This window comes from Ananas comosus, linkage group 7 (assembly GCF_001540865.1).
Source record: "Ananas comosus cultivar F153 linkage group 7, ASM154086v1, whole genome shotgun sequence".
NCBI lineage: Eukaryota > Viridiplantae > Streptophyta > Magnoliopsida > Poales > Bromeliaceae > Ananas > Ananas comosus.
In genome coordinates, this window is record NC_033627.1 from 14,371,950 (window position 1) to 14,389,802 (window position 17,853).

The 17,853-nt window shown below is 35.7% G+C and overlaps 1 protein-coding gene and 1 pseudogene across 1 annotated transcript; both read right to left on the minus strand.

Moving 5' to 3' along the window:
- On the minus strand, positions 616-2,171 carry LOC109712517 (G-type lectin S-receptor-like serine/threonine-protein kinase At2g19130). The gene is made up of 2 exons (XM_020236115.1): positions 1,496-2,171; positions 616-1,426 (listed from the first exon to the last, which is right to left on the minus strand). The coding sequence occupies exons 1-2, from the start codon at positions 1,989-1,991 to the stop codon at positions 762-764; spliced, it is 1,161 nt and encodes a 386-aa protein (XP_020091704.1). The 5' UTR covers positions 1,992-2,171; the 3' UTR covers positions 616-761.
- On the minus strand, positions 9,662-11,396 carry LOC109713298 (annotated as a pseudogene).

A 17,853-nucleotide genomic window follows, 5' to 3' on the forward strand; every position in this document is an offset into this window, starting at 1 on the left:
ATAGTAAATGGAACAGCGGGAGCTAAAATCTTGTCTACGTTGTTTGTTTCTAATATTCTTTTCTAATAATGGTGGCTTAAATGTCACGATACATTGACCCTGAGTTTTTTAACTTTACTCATCCCATTATAATTATTAAAAAATATATTTTTATTATATTCCGGTTTTTTCAATTACAATGATTTAGTTCACTGTTTATTGATACTCTGATCTGCCTGTTACGTAGACAACTTTCTCTATAGTGACGGCGGAAGATCTATACTATAGCACTTGACCCCACGTCGTTAATCATTAAGTCAATTATCAACGTGTGGATGCGTTGCGAATGGCCTTGTACAAAAGAAACAACACAGCCGCTAAATTATAAAACCGTACTTATTAGCGCAAGTGATAAAAAATTTGATAATTGATATTTAACGTCTTAAAAACTTAATTATTTTATATTTTCGGTTAAATTTATTTAAAAAATAATAAAATGAAATGAATAGTATACTATCTTAAACTTTTTTTTCATACATAGAATTTTTACGGAACTTTAAAAATATTACAAAAAGTACTTGACAAACATAAAAAAAAAAAAAAGGAGAAAAGCACAAGAGATGTATTAATTACACATATTGAAATCACCTCACCAAAGCATATTCAATTGAACGCGAGTCTTTACTTAAAAATAATAAAACATCTTAATTAAGAAAAAAAAAAGAAAAAGAAAAAGAGAGAGTACTAATTGAGCCATTCTCATGGAGGGCCTATTTTAATCCTTATTCGGTGAAGGAATTGCTCATCACATCATCGAGACAATGCCCATAAACCTGAGTATTAATCGAGCCATTCTCATCCCACACAAAATTACACAAGTATGTAGGTATAGGAGGCATGTTGACCTCTTGAACTCCCTCCAGCATCTGAACAACTAGTCCCATTGCTGGCCTACTGCTTTCAAGTTCTTGAATGCACCAACAAGCAACTCTACATGCTCTTTCGAGCTCTTCGCTGTTTGCTTCACCCTTCAACTTGTTGTCTAACAAGCATGCGACCTCGCCTTCGTGGATTTTCGCCGCGGCCCAAGTAGGAAAATACACATACGTTCCGTCTTCTGACCTCTCCGTGTTTCTCCTGCCGGATATTATCTCGAAAAGCATCATCCCGAAGCTATAAACGTCGGCCTTGTGCGTGATAGCTAGCCCCGATATCCACTCCGGCGCGAGATATCCTATTGTCCCCCTCATAGTTGTCAGGACCCGGCTTCCGTCTCTAGTGAAGAGCTTCGCCATGCCGAAATCTGCAATTCTTGGACAGAATTGCTCATCCAAGAGTATGTTTTCCGGTTTAATATCACAGTGTATGATGAAGTCCTTGCATTTCTCATGGAGATAAGCTAAGCCTCTCGCAATTCCAATTGCTATTCGGTATCGCTGGTTCCAACCTAAGAAGATATTGGAATTAGTTTTTGAAAATAAGTGAGAGTCTATAGAGCCGTTTGTCATGAACTCACAGACGAGCAATCTTCTAGTTCCTTCCGCACAAAAGCCGAGGAGGCGAACTATGTTAATATGCTGAATCATACCGACCGTGATCACCTCTGCTCTGAATTGCTTCTCTCCCTGCCTGAGTCCTCGGAGTTTCTTCACGGCCACAAGCGTTGAATCACGCAAGGTGCCCATGAAAACACTTCCGAAGCTCCCTTGGTCCAGCTTCTTTGAGAAATTCTTGGTAGCACTCGTCAGATTAGAGTAGGAGAACACTCGAAAACTCTTCGAATAAATTGGGTCTGTAGTGTGTGATCTTTTCTTGCATCTCCGAGTAACGATCAAACCGATAGCCAAGACAGTCGCAGTTCCTAATACTACACCTACGGTCAGTCCTATAAGCGACTGCTCTGGATGCTTATTTCTTCTCCAAGAATCTATTTTTGTTCGTATGCTAATTGGCGAGCCATCTGAGCAATCACCGCATTGGGTCGAATAGATCAAATCTCCGTGCCATAACATGCACTCAGAAAAAAAAGAGAAAGCGGTGCAAGAACAATTACTTGTGCAGGCAGACTCACATTCATCATGATCACTGGCAGGGAAACTTTGAGGATTGTCAGGTAATATGTGAGACCCCAAATAGTCCTATATATGAGATATAATAGGACTAAACTCTTAACCCGGCTTAAGCATTTTGGATGGTGGCAAAATTTAAGAGGTTAAGAGAGTTAAGCGTGTTAGGACGGAAGTAGTTCTAGGACGGGTGACCCCCTGGAAAGTTGGGGCGTCACATAATGTCTCAAAAATATAATTATGAAGCAAGCACCCCACGGAGGAATTCTCTGAACATGTATACCTCTGGATCCAATTATTATCCAAAAAAATAATAGTATAGCCATCTATGCCATGGAATGTGAAAGTGCCTTTTTGGCTATCTTGCTGAATATCTATCATGGTAGGAACAACTAAAATACTATCGATAGCAAACGAGTTCAGTTGCCACCCATTTATTTTCAATGATCAAGCCTCCAAATCGACGATCGGTATCGTTGAATATGATCTATACCACCTGAAGTGTTTAGAAATCAAACCCATCTAGTGGACACAAAAATGAACAGTTGAAAATGAATATTTTTTAAAAAATGATGATAATAGTCTTGTAATCAAGATCAAAAGTGTAGATCTTATTTTAAATAATTTAAAAAATTTTCTAATAAAAATTTAATTGATTTGGATATCTTTATGCCGTTAAACGAGAAAACGTTTCATATCGACCTTTAAAATTATAAAATTTGAAACTCTTTGATCATTAGGTAAATAATATCGAAAAGATTTGAAATTTGATTTCTAAACACTTCAAGTGGTATAGATCATATTCAACGGCGCCGATCGTCGATTTTGAAGCGTTATCATCGAAAACAAATATGTGGCAACGGAATCCGTTTGTTTCGATATTGTTTACTTAGTGATCGAAAGAGTTCAAAATCAACGGCTGAAAATAAAAATCTCATAAAAAGTAGTGATATAGTACTAAGATTTTCGATCAGAGATATTGAACTTATTGTAGATGGTATAAAGAATTTTCTATCAGAATTTTATCTGATTTGAATACTTCTACACCGTTAAACTTGAAACGGCAGTTATCGACTATTAAAAATCGTTGATTTTGAGTCTTTTCGATCACTAAATAACTGATATCGAAAAAGCGCAAAATTTATTTTCTACGTAATTCAAATATGCTAGATCAAGTTTAGCGGAGCCGATTGTCGATTCGGGAGTCCCATCATCGAAAACGGCTCAGGAGCACCCAAGACCTATATATATATATATATATATAGCTAAATTACAGATAACCGCTATGTCAATATCCGCTTTTTCACTTTTTTTCTCTGTCATTTAAAAACCTACACTTTGTCTCCTTGAAAAATGAGAACTGTTTACAGGGGGTACACCGTGACAAAATGACCAAAATGCCCTCACCATCTTCGTCTCCTCCCCCAACCTCGCTCAGCCATCGCCCCTCCTATTCCGTTTTTCGCGTCTCGCTCAACCGCAGCTCCCACTCCATTTTCCTCCTGCTCCCCCGCTCTTCCTGCACTCGTGTTGCCCCCCCCCCCCATTTTGGCGAGAATAGGGAGGAGATCGGAGTGGGCATAGATGGAGAGGCATGCGAGGGCGAGCGGTGGAGAAAGGTGAAGGGGATGTGGGCGAGGGCGAAAACGAGGGCGAGGCAGTGGGGGAGGGCGAGACGGCAAGGCGGCGGCGAGGCGGAAGGAGGAAAGCAACATAGAAGAGGGCGGAGGGATATTTTAGGCATAAAAAAATATTTTTTAACGGAATCCTAATGAATCACTAACGGTAGAGGGTGAAGTGCACATTTCTCATTTTTCAATGAGTCAAAGTGTAGGTTTTTAAATGACAGGAGGGGAAAGTGAAAAAGCGGGTATTGACAGAAAAATTTTATGCAATTTAGCCAACACTTTATTATGTTGTTGTGAACAATAGTTTGTTTGTTTGGGAGTGCTTTTCCGTTCATAGTACAGCTAGGATTATGAAGTTCTCTCACAGCTCAATTCAACTGTACAAAGTCTACTTAAACAATTGAACTTGCGCCTGTTGATCAATCCAATTAATTAACTAATTAAATATAAACTATTTGAGATAAAAATAAGCTTATAAATTGTAATTTTAAATTTTTCTCATTCATAAATGACTCACACGGATCATTCCGTCCAAAACCATATGCATTATTATGAGGTTCGATTTAGAAGAGGAGAAATGTAATTAATAATCTTCAGCATCCCGATGACGCGGTTGGTGGTCGAGAAGAAGAGAGAAGAATATATAAGTCAATTATGAATAAGGACAAGTTTTAATTTCCAAAATTTTATCTGAATTTTTATCTCAAATAGTTTATATTTAATTAGTTAGTTAATTGGATTGTTTGACCGGCTCAAGTTTGTTTAAGTAGACTTTGTAGAGTTTAATTGACTTGTGATTATTTTAATGAGAGAGACTTTACAACCCTAGCTGTACGCCTGCACGAGGAATGGAAAAGCACTTCCCAACAAATAAAGAACTGTTCACTATATAATAAAATATTTTTCTTATCCAATAATACGCAATCTAGCTATACCGTGCGTACATACTAGCCAAAATTTCTACTTAATTATAGTTTATTTCTCCAGTAGTACTCTACTTTTATATTTCTTGAATCAGGGCTTTTTTTTTTTTCAGTGAGTCTTAGATTTCCAGAAAATTTTAAAGAAAGCGTCAAATTTTTCTAATCCTTGTATTTAAATTCTTAAAGTTTAAAATTTTTGTTTGAAATTCGTCTTGATTAAAAGCAAAGATGAATCACACCATTAGTAGCCGGACTTTAATAAGTGAAATTTTGTTTAGTTCATCGAACTTTAATTTGTTTTAATAATTAACTGAACATTAATTTCTATCTCATTCTTATTGCTTTATCACATTTCGTATAATTTTTTAGACAGAACACAAAAACGTTAGCTAATTTAGCTACCATATAGCTATAATTTATTTAATTTTTATTTGTAGGCTAAAGATAATCAAATTTAGCAGTTCAGAATTAGAAGGAATATATATTTTACCATAGTAGAATGATAATTAACTAATAAAATTTATCTAAACAAATTTCAATTAGCGAAATTTCGAAACTGCCACACCCATCGATTAAAATGCCATTTATTTAGTTAAAAGTTCATGTTCTTCGCCTATAGAAAGTTTCGATTTATTACATAATTAACTTTTCAAAATATACCCAATATATATATATATATATATAGAATTCGCAAAGGAGCTTAATTGCCTACTTAAAAATGAACTTATGCACGAAAATCCAGGTCTTATGAAAAGTACAACTTCACATTTGTTTAAAACATCTGAATTAAAAAACAAAGAAAAAGTCTACCTGTACTTCTATAGGAAGGTGTATATCCTACACCCGTATGATCCAACGGCTATTATTAGATCACTAGCACAGTAGCAGCTAACTTCACTCTCCTTTTTATTTCTTTCTAAAGCTAAACCCTACTACACATCTCTCTCTCTCTCTCTCCCGTACACCTCCTTCTCGCTCCCGCTCGCTCCCTCGGTCCCGCTCGCTCCCTCGCCTCTCTCTTGATCTCGCGCCTCTCTCGTCACCTCTCTCGTCATCTCACGCTCTCCCCTTTCTCTTTCTCTTTCTCTTGCTCTCGCTCGCAGGGCACTGCACTCCATCGGGCAGAAGTTCGGCATTGCTCGTTCCACACATCTCGTGTCCGAAGCCATCTCGAAGGTGTCTCTCGGCCTCGCCTTTCTCCATTGGTAGGAGGTCGCCTCTCAACTGCTCCCCTGTCCATCCCAGTACCTGTGACGCATTCCTTCAGTCGTGAGCGTCCGAAATTGGGAACGATTTCAGAGCTAATTCGGCCACAACCGAAACAGAGGATTCAACTCAAACAGGGCATTTTTTTTTAAATTTCTATAATCTTTTATTTTCAATTTTTAATTTAATACAAAATGTATATTTTGAGGGTTTAGGGTTGCAGCTGCGGATTGTCTTTGCGTGCTCCAGATTTCGTCACCGAATAGGTGTTTAATTTTATTTTAGGACACTGGTGGTATATTTGTTGGTATGTTATATTTTATGTTGCATTTTTAAGAATAAAGAATTTATGATTAGGATTAGGGTTTAGGGTTTACAATGTTCTATTATGCCAGCTGATAGGAGTGTTCACAATCTATTGATTGTGAATTCTATTATGCAAACTTGTGGTTTAGAATGTTCTATTAGGCCAGCTGATAGGAATATTCACAATCTATGTGACAGTGAGCAGTTCTATTAAGGTTTAGGGTTTAGAATGTTCATTTTTTATGGTTCCGAACATGTATGAGTTACAATCGTACCTTCTTATGGCATAATATAACATTCCTAGGGCATAATAGAACACTCCTATCAGCTGGCAGGATTATGAACACTTTGATCTAATAATAGAATAGATGTAACTATTAATAGAACACTCTTAATAAGTTTATAGTTGTGAACACTGTTTTAGAATTTAGAAACATTTTATGTCATAATAGAACTGTTGTAAAGGGTAATAGAACACTCTAAATATGTTTATGATTGTGAACATTATTTTATGATTTAGAATACTTTTATGCCATAATAGAATAGTTGTAACGGATAATAGAACACTTTAAGGTGTTTATGGTTGTGAACACTCTCAACAGTTGTATATGTTATTTTTATACTTAATTAATGCTCTATTATCCACAGCATTTATTCACGGCATTTATATGTTCGCATTCAACGAAACAAAAATTATATTAAGATGAGATTGTTCTATTATGTCATAATAGTGTATGTGAATTCTATTATGCAAGCTTGTGGTTTAGAATGTTCTATTAGGCCAGCTGATAGAAGTGTTCACAATCCAGCAAATATAATATACCAGCAAATATATTTGCTGATAGAAGTGTTCTCTCGCTCGCTCGCTCGCTCGCAGATCACTCCATCGGGCGGTGTTCGGCAGGGAAGGCGGTCGATAGAAGCTCCTGTCCCAAGCCGTTTCGTAGGTGTCTCTCGTCCTCGCCTCTCTCTATTGGTAGGAGGTAGGAGGTCGCATCTCAACTGCTCCACTGTCCATCCCAGTACCTGTGACGCATTCTTTCAGTCGTGGGCGTCCGAAATTGGGAACGATTTCGGAGCTAATTCGGCCACAACCGAACAAAGAATTCTACTCAAACAGGAGATATTTTTGAATTTCTATAATCTTTTATTTCTAATTTTAAATTTAATATAGAATTTATATTTTGAGGGTTTAGGGTTGCAGCTAGGGTTCTTCTGTGCGTGCTGCGGATTTCCTCACCGACTAGCTGATTCATTTTATTTAGGGTTTACTCAGCTGGTATATTACATTATTTGTTGCATTTGTAAAAATAAAGCATTTATGATTTTAGTGTTTAGAAGATGCGTCCACAGTAACACACATATATTTCATGTATTTCATAAATTTTGTTTAGTTTATGATAGAAAATATGTTTAGTGTTACTAGTATGTAGAAAGGTATAGAAAATATGTTTGGGATTACTAGTATATTATCTTATTTATACTTGTATACTTGTCTTGAAAATTAATTTGTTTGTATTCATATATGTATTGTTGGCTAGAATTATGTATGCATTATAATCTGTCACTCTTATGCCATAAAGAGTTTAGTCTTAGAGATTATAAGAACGCTCTTAGTAGAACACTTTTATAGAATTTGTGTTTGCGAACATATATAACCTGAGATAGCCATCGCGACTTATGCTCGCCCATGCGGGATTTGGCGCCGAAGTGGATTGCCGTGGGGGAGGCTCATCCCTAGAGTGGGAATGTTGACTACTACGGTGCCATTAGGCACGGCGCAGGCCAGACAGCCTTCGGATGGGTCTTATATGATTGGGACTTAGTGACAGAACATACTATGTGAACTTTAAAACTATTAAAGTGGACTTGGACTAGAATAGTAAGCAATGACATCTTTACTATCACATTATGGACATTGGGATTAGTTGCATATTCATGCACTTCCATGTTGGATATTCATGTGCTTATACTCATAGTAGTCGCTTTCTTACTTATACAATATATAGCTAAGTAGAGACATCATGGTTATGCTGCATTTATTTTACTTATCAGCTGCACATATCGCTTTTGGTTATTTATTCACACTGACCCTCTTTTGTAGCTTCGGGCCTAATGGTGCATTTCACTGAAGTCACTAATTGCCCACTGGGAACTATTATTTAATAGTTCTCACGCCCCTGTTTTCTTATTTCCTTTCAGAGCCTTCTGCACCGGCGGAGGCACGGGATCGTGGCAAGGGGATCGCATAGCTAGCTAGCGAGGAGCGGTTCTTTGCCTAGGTGGTTTACTCTTTCTTTTTCTAGTTGAGAGAGTGAGAGATTTTGTGCCCATGTGTAGAGACCACCTATGTATTTACTTTTAGCACTTGTATTTGGGATTTTCTTTGTACTACTTATGCTTTTATTAGTGGATTTCAGCGTTACTCTTCTTACTTTGATGTAGAACTTGGTCTTTCTTTATGCTCTGATACTCCTAGATGCCTTTTTACTATTGCTTTAATTATCGTTGCTTTTAGACGCCTTATATGTTTTAGACGTATGGCGGGTCTGGGCACGCGCCGGGCGGGCTTCCGCTGGGCCCCGGGGCGTGACACATGAGCGTCCGAGGGGTCAGATTCTGATTTGTAGATTGAGGAGGCATATCCACTCTATGAGGATACATGATAGGATGTGATGATACGGATATATTTTTAGGGCCCCACGTTGTCTAATATAAAAAGAAAGCAAACGTAAACCATATTATTACTATATAGATAAAATTGTATTAAAGAACTGTCCATAAGAAATATAATTTCTGTTACTGTAACGATGATGCCTCGGCTGCTTTGTACACCCATCCCATAAGGTAAGTTACTTGCTGACGAATTGTTAATAGTAGGACTTTGTAGATGAACCTGTTTTAATAAACTATTTTGTTTTGTAGAATATGAGATCCAGATGTTTAAAAATAATTAGTGAAGTTCCATTTATATGTCTATATTAGAAAATCAAATATAGAAATAATAATGCGTAAAATATGTACGCTCTGTTGGGACGAGGTCGACTGTGATGATGAGACACAATTATAGATGGAACATTCACCGTTATATAACCTGTCCCAACAATGTTGCCCAACCTGTTAAATAGAGCATGAATAATTATCACTCATTGTCGTCTATCGTATATTACAATCCAAAAAAACATTGATTTAGATAGGTTAAGATATACCTGTTCTTTATTACCTTTCATCTTCAACCGTCGTACAATTTTATCAGCCGTCGACTATTTTCTTTTGCTTGGCGGGCGGCCTTTACTGCGAACAAGTAGTGGGCTCAAAACTCTCTGGTTGTTACTTCTACCATTCGACGCATCATTCGAAGGTGTTGCCGCAATCGGCGAATATTCAATATCATTGCTCCCCTTCGATGATGAAGTATTTTCTAATTTCGTCTTCAAATCTCGTAATGTACGTAATGCTAGTTCACATTTCTTATCAGACTCAGCAGCTATGTCTGCAATGTCATACATATTCCTACATACTTCTTCATATCGATAAATTTCCGCGGTGCTCCCTAAGTTTTATGCCATGTCTTCACGCGGGTATACCTCCGTCTGACATCCTTCCTCCAACATGTTAATATGTACGAATTTGGGACAATCATCAACTTCCTATGAACTAGGACGGCAATTGAATGTCGACATAAAATACCTTTATACTCAAATAGACGGCAAATACAACTTACTAGAGAGGTACCTTCATCAAAATTTACCTCCGTCGCCATACTCATTTACTTGATAAGAATACACACTGCTCGTCGAAGACAGTAAGGAGGTCTCACAATGCAATAATTCCTTCAACTCTGCCTGAAATTCTCTAAATTTCGCAATCGTGTATACATCTTGAAATTGCTTCTCAAATGCATAACGGCTTATACACGGGATGACTGAGCTGAATGATTTATAGTCTAATTCTGCTTCCTTTTCAGCTTTATTTTTTATTGCGCTTTCATATTGCTCAACGAATTGTTTTAATAAAGTTCTCGAGTTCACATACCCATCAAAAAATGCATTCATACTTTCGCTACGCTGTGTTGTGGACATTCCAGCCCAAAATATATCCTTCACATAAGCTAGTATCCACTTATGTCTTTCCTCGTACAGGTCTGACAACCACTGATTATTTTCAAGTGCATAACAAGCTATTATTCTCTTCCATTTTTCCTTAAGTTCAATTTCTGTCTGTGATTCATAAATAGCATTCATCATCACGCTCTTCATCGAATGATATTCGCCATAGCTTCTTAGCTTTTCAGGTATCTTTTTTGTTATGTGCCATAAGCACCATCGATGCCGAGTATTAGGAAAGACACATGCGATAGCATTTTGCATCGCTTTATCTTGATCTGTGATTATTGCTTTCGGGACACGGTCGGACATGCATGACAACCAATTCCGAAAGAGCTATACAAACGATTCTGTATCTTCAGTGGAGAGTAGGCCGCACCCCAACAAGATCGACTGTCCATGATGGTTTACACCAACAAAAGGAGCAAATGGCATATCGTACTTATTTGTTAGATATGTCGAGTCGAAAGTAATTACATCTCCAAAATATTTATACGCCGCTCTACTTCGAGCATCTTCCCAAAACACATTGCGAAGCCGAGAATCATCGTCTAGATCTATGACATAAAAAAAATTTTCATTTCTCTCTTGCATTTCTCTAAAATAATTACAAATTGTTTCGCCGTCACCTTCACCAAGTCGTAACCAACGGGCTTTTTCAATATAATTACGAGCGTCCTTCTTTCCAAATGTTAAGTTTTCATATCCACCAGCCTCAACAATAATAGAATTAAAACTTTTATTCAATCTTATTCCAGCACGATCATTAAGATCAAGCCGCCTCTTGATGCTTGTATCTATAACTCGATTGCAGGGAAAAAATCGAGACTTATAAGGACTTAGAGTGTGATTATGCTCTAGTGTAATTTTGCTTATTACACAAGATGAATCCACATTTATTACCACATTTATTCTGGCTGGACAGTTTGTCTTTGCTACCAATGGGTGAGGACGAATATTCGTTACGGTTCGATACATATTTCCATGACGAGAGCATGCGATTATTACATATGTAGCCTTGCCATCAGTCATTTTTGTTGACCTTTTTACAACTGCAAATTCTATTTCTTGTGCATAATACTTATAGAAATTAAAAACGGCATCAAAATTGATAAAAGCCATTCCAATTTCTGGTGCCGATATATTTACATCCCTAACCTCACTATTTCTTTCTTCATTCATCTCAAAAATATTAAATCCAAATAATCACTCAACTAAACAAATTTAAGTAAATTGCTCACCTGTAAGACATTATATAGAGTTGGAATACTAAATTAGAATAATAATGAGCAGGAAAACTATTTGTCAAAATTTAGACATCTAAAGATTCTACTATGGCCTAAAAATATATTATCTATTAACATATAGATCATACATCAAATCAGTGATGAAATTAATCAAATAATTCATCACAATTAAAAATTAATAATTTACTAAAAAATTAAACATCTCATACCTGGTTATATATGTGGCAGTGTACGAATCATTGTGCTCGGGGTAAACCACGTCGTTCAATTTTGCCGCATCCTCGATTGTCTCCTCCGTACTTGTCGCGTCCAATTTGATCGCAGAATCCGCCTTCGCGCTTCTTTCTCTTCCTCTCGTTCTCCCTGTTTCTAGCATAGCACAACTCCTTTCGCTCCCTCTCGCGCCCTGCCCTCGCTCTCTCTCGCGCCCTGCTCCCGCTCTCGCTCGAGCTCTTCTCTCTCTCTCGGTCGCTCGCTCGCTCGCCTCTCTCTCTTTAGGTCGCTGGCTCGCTGGCTCGCCTCTCTCTCTCAGTCGCTGGCGTGCTCGCCTCTCTCTCTCTTTAGCTCGCTAACGCCAAAAATTAGAAAAAAAAAAGAGAAAATGTGAGGGGCTAAAATGTGAGAGTGAGGTTAACACTGTTTTTTTTTTTTTTTAACCAAGTTTATATCACCCGTTGGATCCAAGAGTTGTAGGATCTACAACTCAATATGGAGTGTATGGGTAGCACGACTCTTCAACAAAAGAATTGGCTCACTTTTCAAGGCACCTATTTAAAAATTTCGCCTCTGTCCCACCATTTCTGAATTGCTTAGGGGTGGTTGGCTCCTTGTAAACTGAATCCAAAAATTAATTTTTTGTATGAAAAATATTTTTCCACTTGTTTGATAAAATATTAAAATATTGTTTTGTAAAAATATTTTTACAGATTTAAAAAAAATTGAAGTTTTTATTTTTTTGCTATTTTCTAGAGAAAAACGAAAACTCAAGCGGGTAAAAAAGTTTTTTATCTATTTTTTTCACCGAACTAAACAAATGTAATATTTTTTTTCTATCAATCAAGTAAATATTGATGAAAAATTATCTTTTTTTTTTCTACAAATCAAATACTATAAAACGTAAAAAAAAATTTCTAGTAAATTTTCTTTTTCAACAAAAAAATATTTTTTTATAATTTTATGTTGAACCAAACGGTGCTTAATACAAAATTGATATGTTCGGTGCATGACGAGGTCAAATACTAACAACATTAATTTTTATTTTGTTTTTAGCATCTTAAATTATTAAAAGAGTAATCAGATAGAAATTTTTTAAATTGATTAAATGTGTTGTGATTTAAAAGTTGGCAGTGACACCATACCACTATATTTCTAACTAATCAAATTATACTTATAGGCTGTGTTTGGTTGGAAAACTAAATTTTGGAGAACAACTTTTGTTGTTTCCGAAAACAAGGGATATTCCGATATAAGATAGAACAATTATAAATTTATATTTGGATGTATTCGGGGATATTCTAAAAAATATTTTTAGTAGCGTTTGAATAAAAAGTGTAGAACAATGTCTAAATATATTTTTAAATATAAAATAATTAATTTATATTAGTATATTTTATATAAAACTATTTATAAAATTATTTCTTATAGTAATTTATAATATAATATTTTATGTAAGAGTTTAATTTAAAATAGTATATTTAGTTTACTATATATAATAATAATAATTTATTTTATATAATTTATTTATAATGTATGTAAAGATATCCTTATAATTTAAATTAATAATAGTATAAATACAAATTTAAAAAAATATATAATGCATGAAAAAAAATATATATATAATACTTAATATAAAAAAATAAATATTAATATATAAGTCAAATTTAATTATTTTATATTATATAATAAAATTTAAGTATAAATATATTATCATAAAAATAATATTTATATTAATATATTTATTTATATATCAATTTATCTAATAAAATAAAAAGAAGAACAAAGTTATTCTCAGTTCTCCTAGGAACAAGTTTTAACGGGTTGTTCCAGGACAACCCAGAACAATTTGCTTTGACCAGAACAACTCATTCCTTCCTGTTCTTCTACCGTTTGGTTACAACTTAGAGGATATTCCATATTGTCCCGAAATGTCCTCGCTACCAAACGCAGCCATAGAGTTCTCTCATCCCATCATAATTTTTATAAATAATTTCTATTATATTTTTTAAAAAATAATTTAATTGACTTGAGATATAAATATTGTGGTTGACTCGCATGTGCTTCTTCTCTCTTCCTCTAGACCCCCGAATGCGTCGGGAGTACCGAAGAGTTTTTAATTACAGTCTCCCTCCACTAAATCAAACCTCACAATCACGCACATGTTTCCAGATCCATGGAACGACCCATGATAAGTGGAAGTCGTAATTTGTTTAAATTTTGCTTAGCTAATTAATGTGATCACTGAAGAGGAAATAATCATATAAGTCGTTGCTTGTTTTTCATTTTGGAAGGTTGAAAATCTATCTTGTAGCTTTGTTAAAAGTTAATACACGAGCAAGATAACGTACTCTCTAAACAACAAAATTTGAGTTTTTAAGTCATACTCGGGGTTGAAAAAAGAAAAAAAAAAATGTGTGCGTCCGTATGAATATAAATATTAAAAATATTATTTTTAATAATTTAAAATTTTTAAGAATAACGATTATTTCTGGATAGTATAGTTCACAACTTCACATGTTTATATAAAGAGGTGAAAATACAAATAAACGGTTTGTACTCACAATTTAAATTTAAATTTATATTTATATTTATATTTAGAATTAAAAATTATATTTTAAAATTTAAATTTAAACTAAAATTTTAATTGAATTTATAGTTAATTTAAGACGTAAATTAAATTTACACTTTGAATTTCAAAATCTGGTTCTAACTCATAACTGAAATTAAATTCTAAACTAAAAGTTCAACGTACATAGAAATTAAAATATTTATTCAAATTCTAAAATGTTATTTATTTAGTTAAAAGTTCATGCTCTTCGCCTACGGCAAGTCTCGATTTATTACGTAATTAACTTACAAATAGCTTACGCGTAAAAACGCAAGTTCTTATAAACGAAAAGTACAACTTCACGTGCATGCCAACTTCACATATGTTTAAAATATTTGAATTTAGAAAAAAAAAGAAAAAAAGAAAAAAAGACTAGCTCACTTTCCCAGGCTCGTATTTAAATAATCCTCCTCGATTCCATGACATCTGAACTGCCTAAAACAAAATCGACATATTGGGTGCGTCATGCACGGCGAGGTCAAACAATACATATTAGGTGCAACATGCATGGCGAGGTAGAATGGTAGATCATACACTTCCCATCATAGGATTAACAAAAATTCAAATAATTTTCAGTAAAAATAAAAAAATATCGATATAACAAGTAAAAAAATTATGGTCTTTGAGAGAATAGGTGTAAGATATACACCATACTTTGGGCTATAATTAACTATATATTCTTTATCCAACTCCTAATTATAATTATTAGAAATTCCTCTAAAATGATCAATATTAAAATATCTTTTAATTATATAATATATATATATATATATATATATATATATATATATATATATATATATATATATATTCATATTTATAATAATCAATCTAAAAATTAAACGAAATTTTTATTTGGTCATTATTCATTATCATGCTTTCTTAATCAACTTAAAGATTTTTGCTTGAAATATTATAAATGCAGTTGAATGTACAGCATATTAAAACTTACTGGTTATGAATTAATGATGATAATAATACAAAGCTGGTTGAGAATAGCAAACCTGAAGGAACTTTTACAAAAGTGACATCATCATTATAATAATCATCATTATTGTTATGTTTTAATGTTAAGGTTTGCGCGCAGATAAGTTGTGCGGCGGTGGGTTCGAGTACCATGCAGGCATGCATACATATAATGTCTATAAATAGAGGCGGCGTGGAAGCAGCTCTCCACCCAATCCGTCTACCACCCATGAGAGAACAAACATATAGGCACATACAGGCACATATAGCAGCTAGCTAGAAGAGCCATGGCTTCGAGCTTGGTGAGCTACAGATTACCCACGACAACATCGCCTTGCTGCGCCTGTTGGGGACAGGGAAACACCTCCTCAGCCTGGCCCTCATCAACGATTTCAATAAAGCAGTCAGGAGGGCCGTCGATGACAATGTGTCGGCCTCATAACCGTCCACAGCGGCAACTCGTTCTCGGGCGGCCTCGACTACAATTCGGCCCCGAGGCGGTGTTGGTGGGGGCGTTTGCGAGCCTGATCGCAGCCTCATCAAGCTGCCATTCCCGACGGTGGCCAAGGTGACGGCCAAGCGTACGGGGCAGATTCACGCTGGCGCTCGCACATGACTATTGGTGCTATCGACCGACTCCACTGTTATCTGTGCCAAAACGAGCTGACTGAGGGCCACGAGGTGCCGTCGTTTGCTGCGCGCTGCTGTTCGGCAAGTTCCCGCCGTCGGCTGCTTGGAGCTGGCAGTGTCGACAGTGCCAGTTGCCCCCCAAATACTCCCCATATCTGACTACGTGGGGAAGTACGTAGGGTGGAGCATAGATGATGTTGCGACAAAACTGCTGGCAGCCCTTGCCGCGTCGGCACCGCTTACAGTGCCGTACGGAAAGAGTCTGCTGGCCGAGGTGTGGGCGCTGGTGAAGCCCACAGTAACTCAAGCCTAGTTAATTTGGGCCTGCTGCATATATGTCGCCCCTCGTATGGCGTATAGTATCACCGTTAGTAGGTGCGTGTCTGTTGGCTTCGAGTCCGAGTCTGAAACAGTTTGTTGTGCTCGTATTTTTCCCTTTGAATTAAATAGGGGTGATGTCCGTCGAGTCAGTCTCTGTCCTTGGCCTTGTACTGGAATAAATTATGCTTGTGTGTGTGTCGTTATTTATTATTTCGAGTGTTTGCTCTTCGCATCTCTGCAGACCTATGTTAGTAAATTCGCGAATAATTCGCGAATTATTCGCGAATCTTTGAAGATACGTTTAAAACGACTGTTTTCGTATTTTTCAGAAAAATTCGAAAAAAATCGCGTATTTTTTCACAAAAATAATTATACGCGAATTATTCGCGATTCGCGAATAATACGCCCAAAAAAACGGCACGTGCGGTCGCCGACTGGCGGCCGCGGGTCGCATCGTCGCCGCTCTCGTCGCCGAGCTTGTCCGTGTCATCGTCGTCCTCCTCCGCCGCCCTGACCAGCGTCGGGAGCAAGAGGGCAGCGGGGCGGCGTCGTCGTCCTCCTCCGCAGCCATGGCCGGCGCCGGAAGCAACTTGCGGAGCGAGGAAGAAGAAATCGCGGTGTATAGGCTGGAAATGGCACGGTCCATGAGGTGTAGGGGATTGGAAAATGTCGGGGTCCACGAGGCTGCACTCAGCCTCGTGGACCGTGCAGGAGTGAGAGGTCCACGGTGGACCTCTCACTCTCTGCCCTTTTGTGTGAGAATATGACTATATATATATATATATANGGCAACAAGAGGCATTTTGACTTGTTTACTTTTAAATATACTCCTGCTATTAGCACCCGTTAAATCATTACGGATTAAATTCCACTAAAGTTAAAATTAAATCAAAATATCTTTTTTTCCATGACTTAAGAGCAAATTAATAAAAAAAATTGGTGACGCTAGAAGAGTATATTTAAAAGTAAACAAGTCAAAATGCCTCTTGTTGCCCCTAACTTAACGGCAAATAAGAAAAGTTGGTGATGATAGAATAGTATATTTGATAAAGTAAAACAATAATTTTACAGAGATAACAAGTGTTCCTAACAGTTCACTAACAGAATCTAACTGTAAAGATATATTTTAAAAAACTTGGAACTTTTAAAAGTTATTTTTAATACTAGCCTTATAAGAGAGATAGATACGAAAGCCGTCGGAATTCTTACAGGGGTATATAAGTAATTATCCCAATTAAAATATATACAAGAAAATAGTATTTTATTGATTTATGATCCTTACTTGTTTATTTTCATGTTACTGTAGTTGATTAAGCTTATATATCAATTGATTATTTCAGCTATCTCTGATTCGTACTCTTTGTTCATCGGTGGTAAGTTTTAAAAATTTAAATTTTAAATATTCAAACTTTAAATGTTTTAACTTTTAAATATTCTAATTTTATTATTTTTTATTTTAAATTCATAACTATTTATATTTTAATGTGTTAAATTTAAACTTTGAATTATAAATTTAAATTTTTTTAAATATATATTTTATATTTAATATTTTATATATTTATATTTTTAAATTTTAAAATTTTTAATTCTTTAAAGTTTAATTTAAATTAGATTTTAAATTTTAAATTTTAAATGTTTAAATTTTAATGTG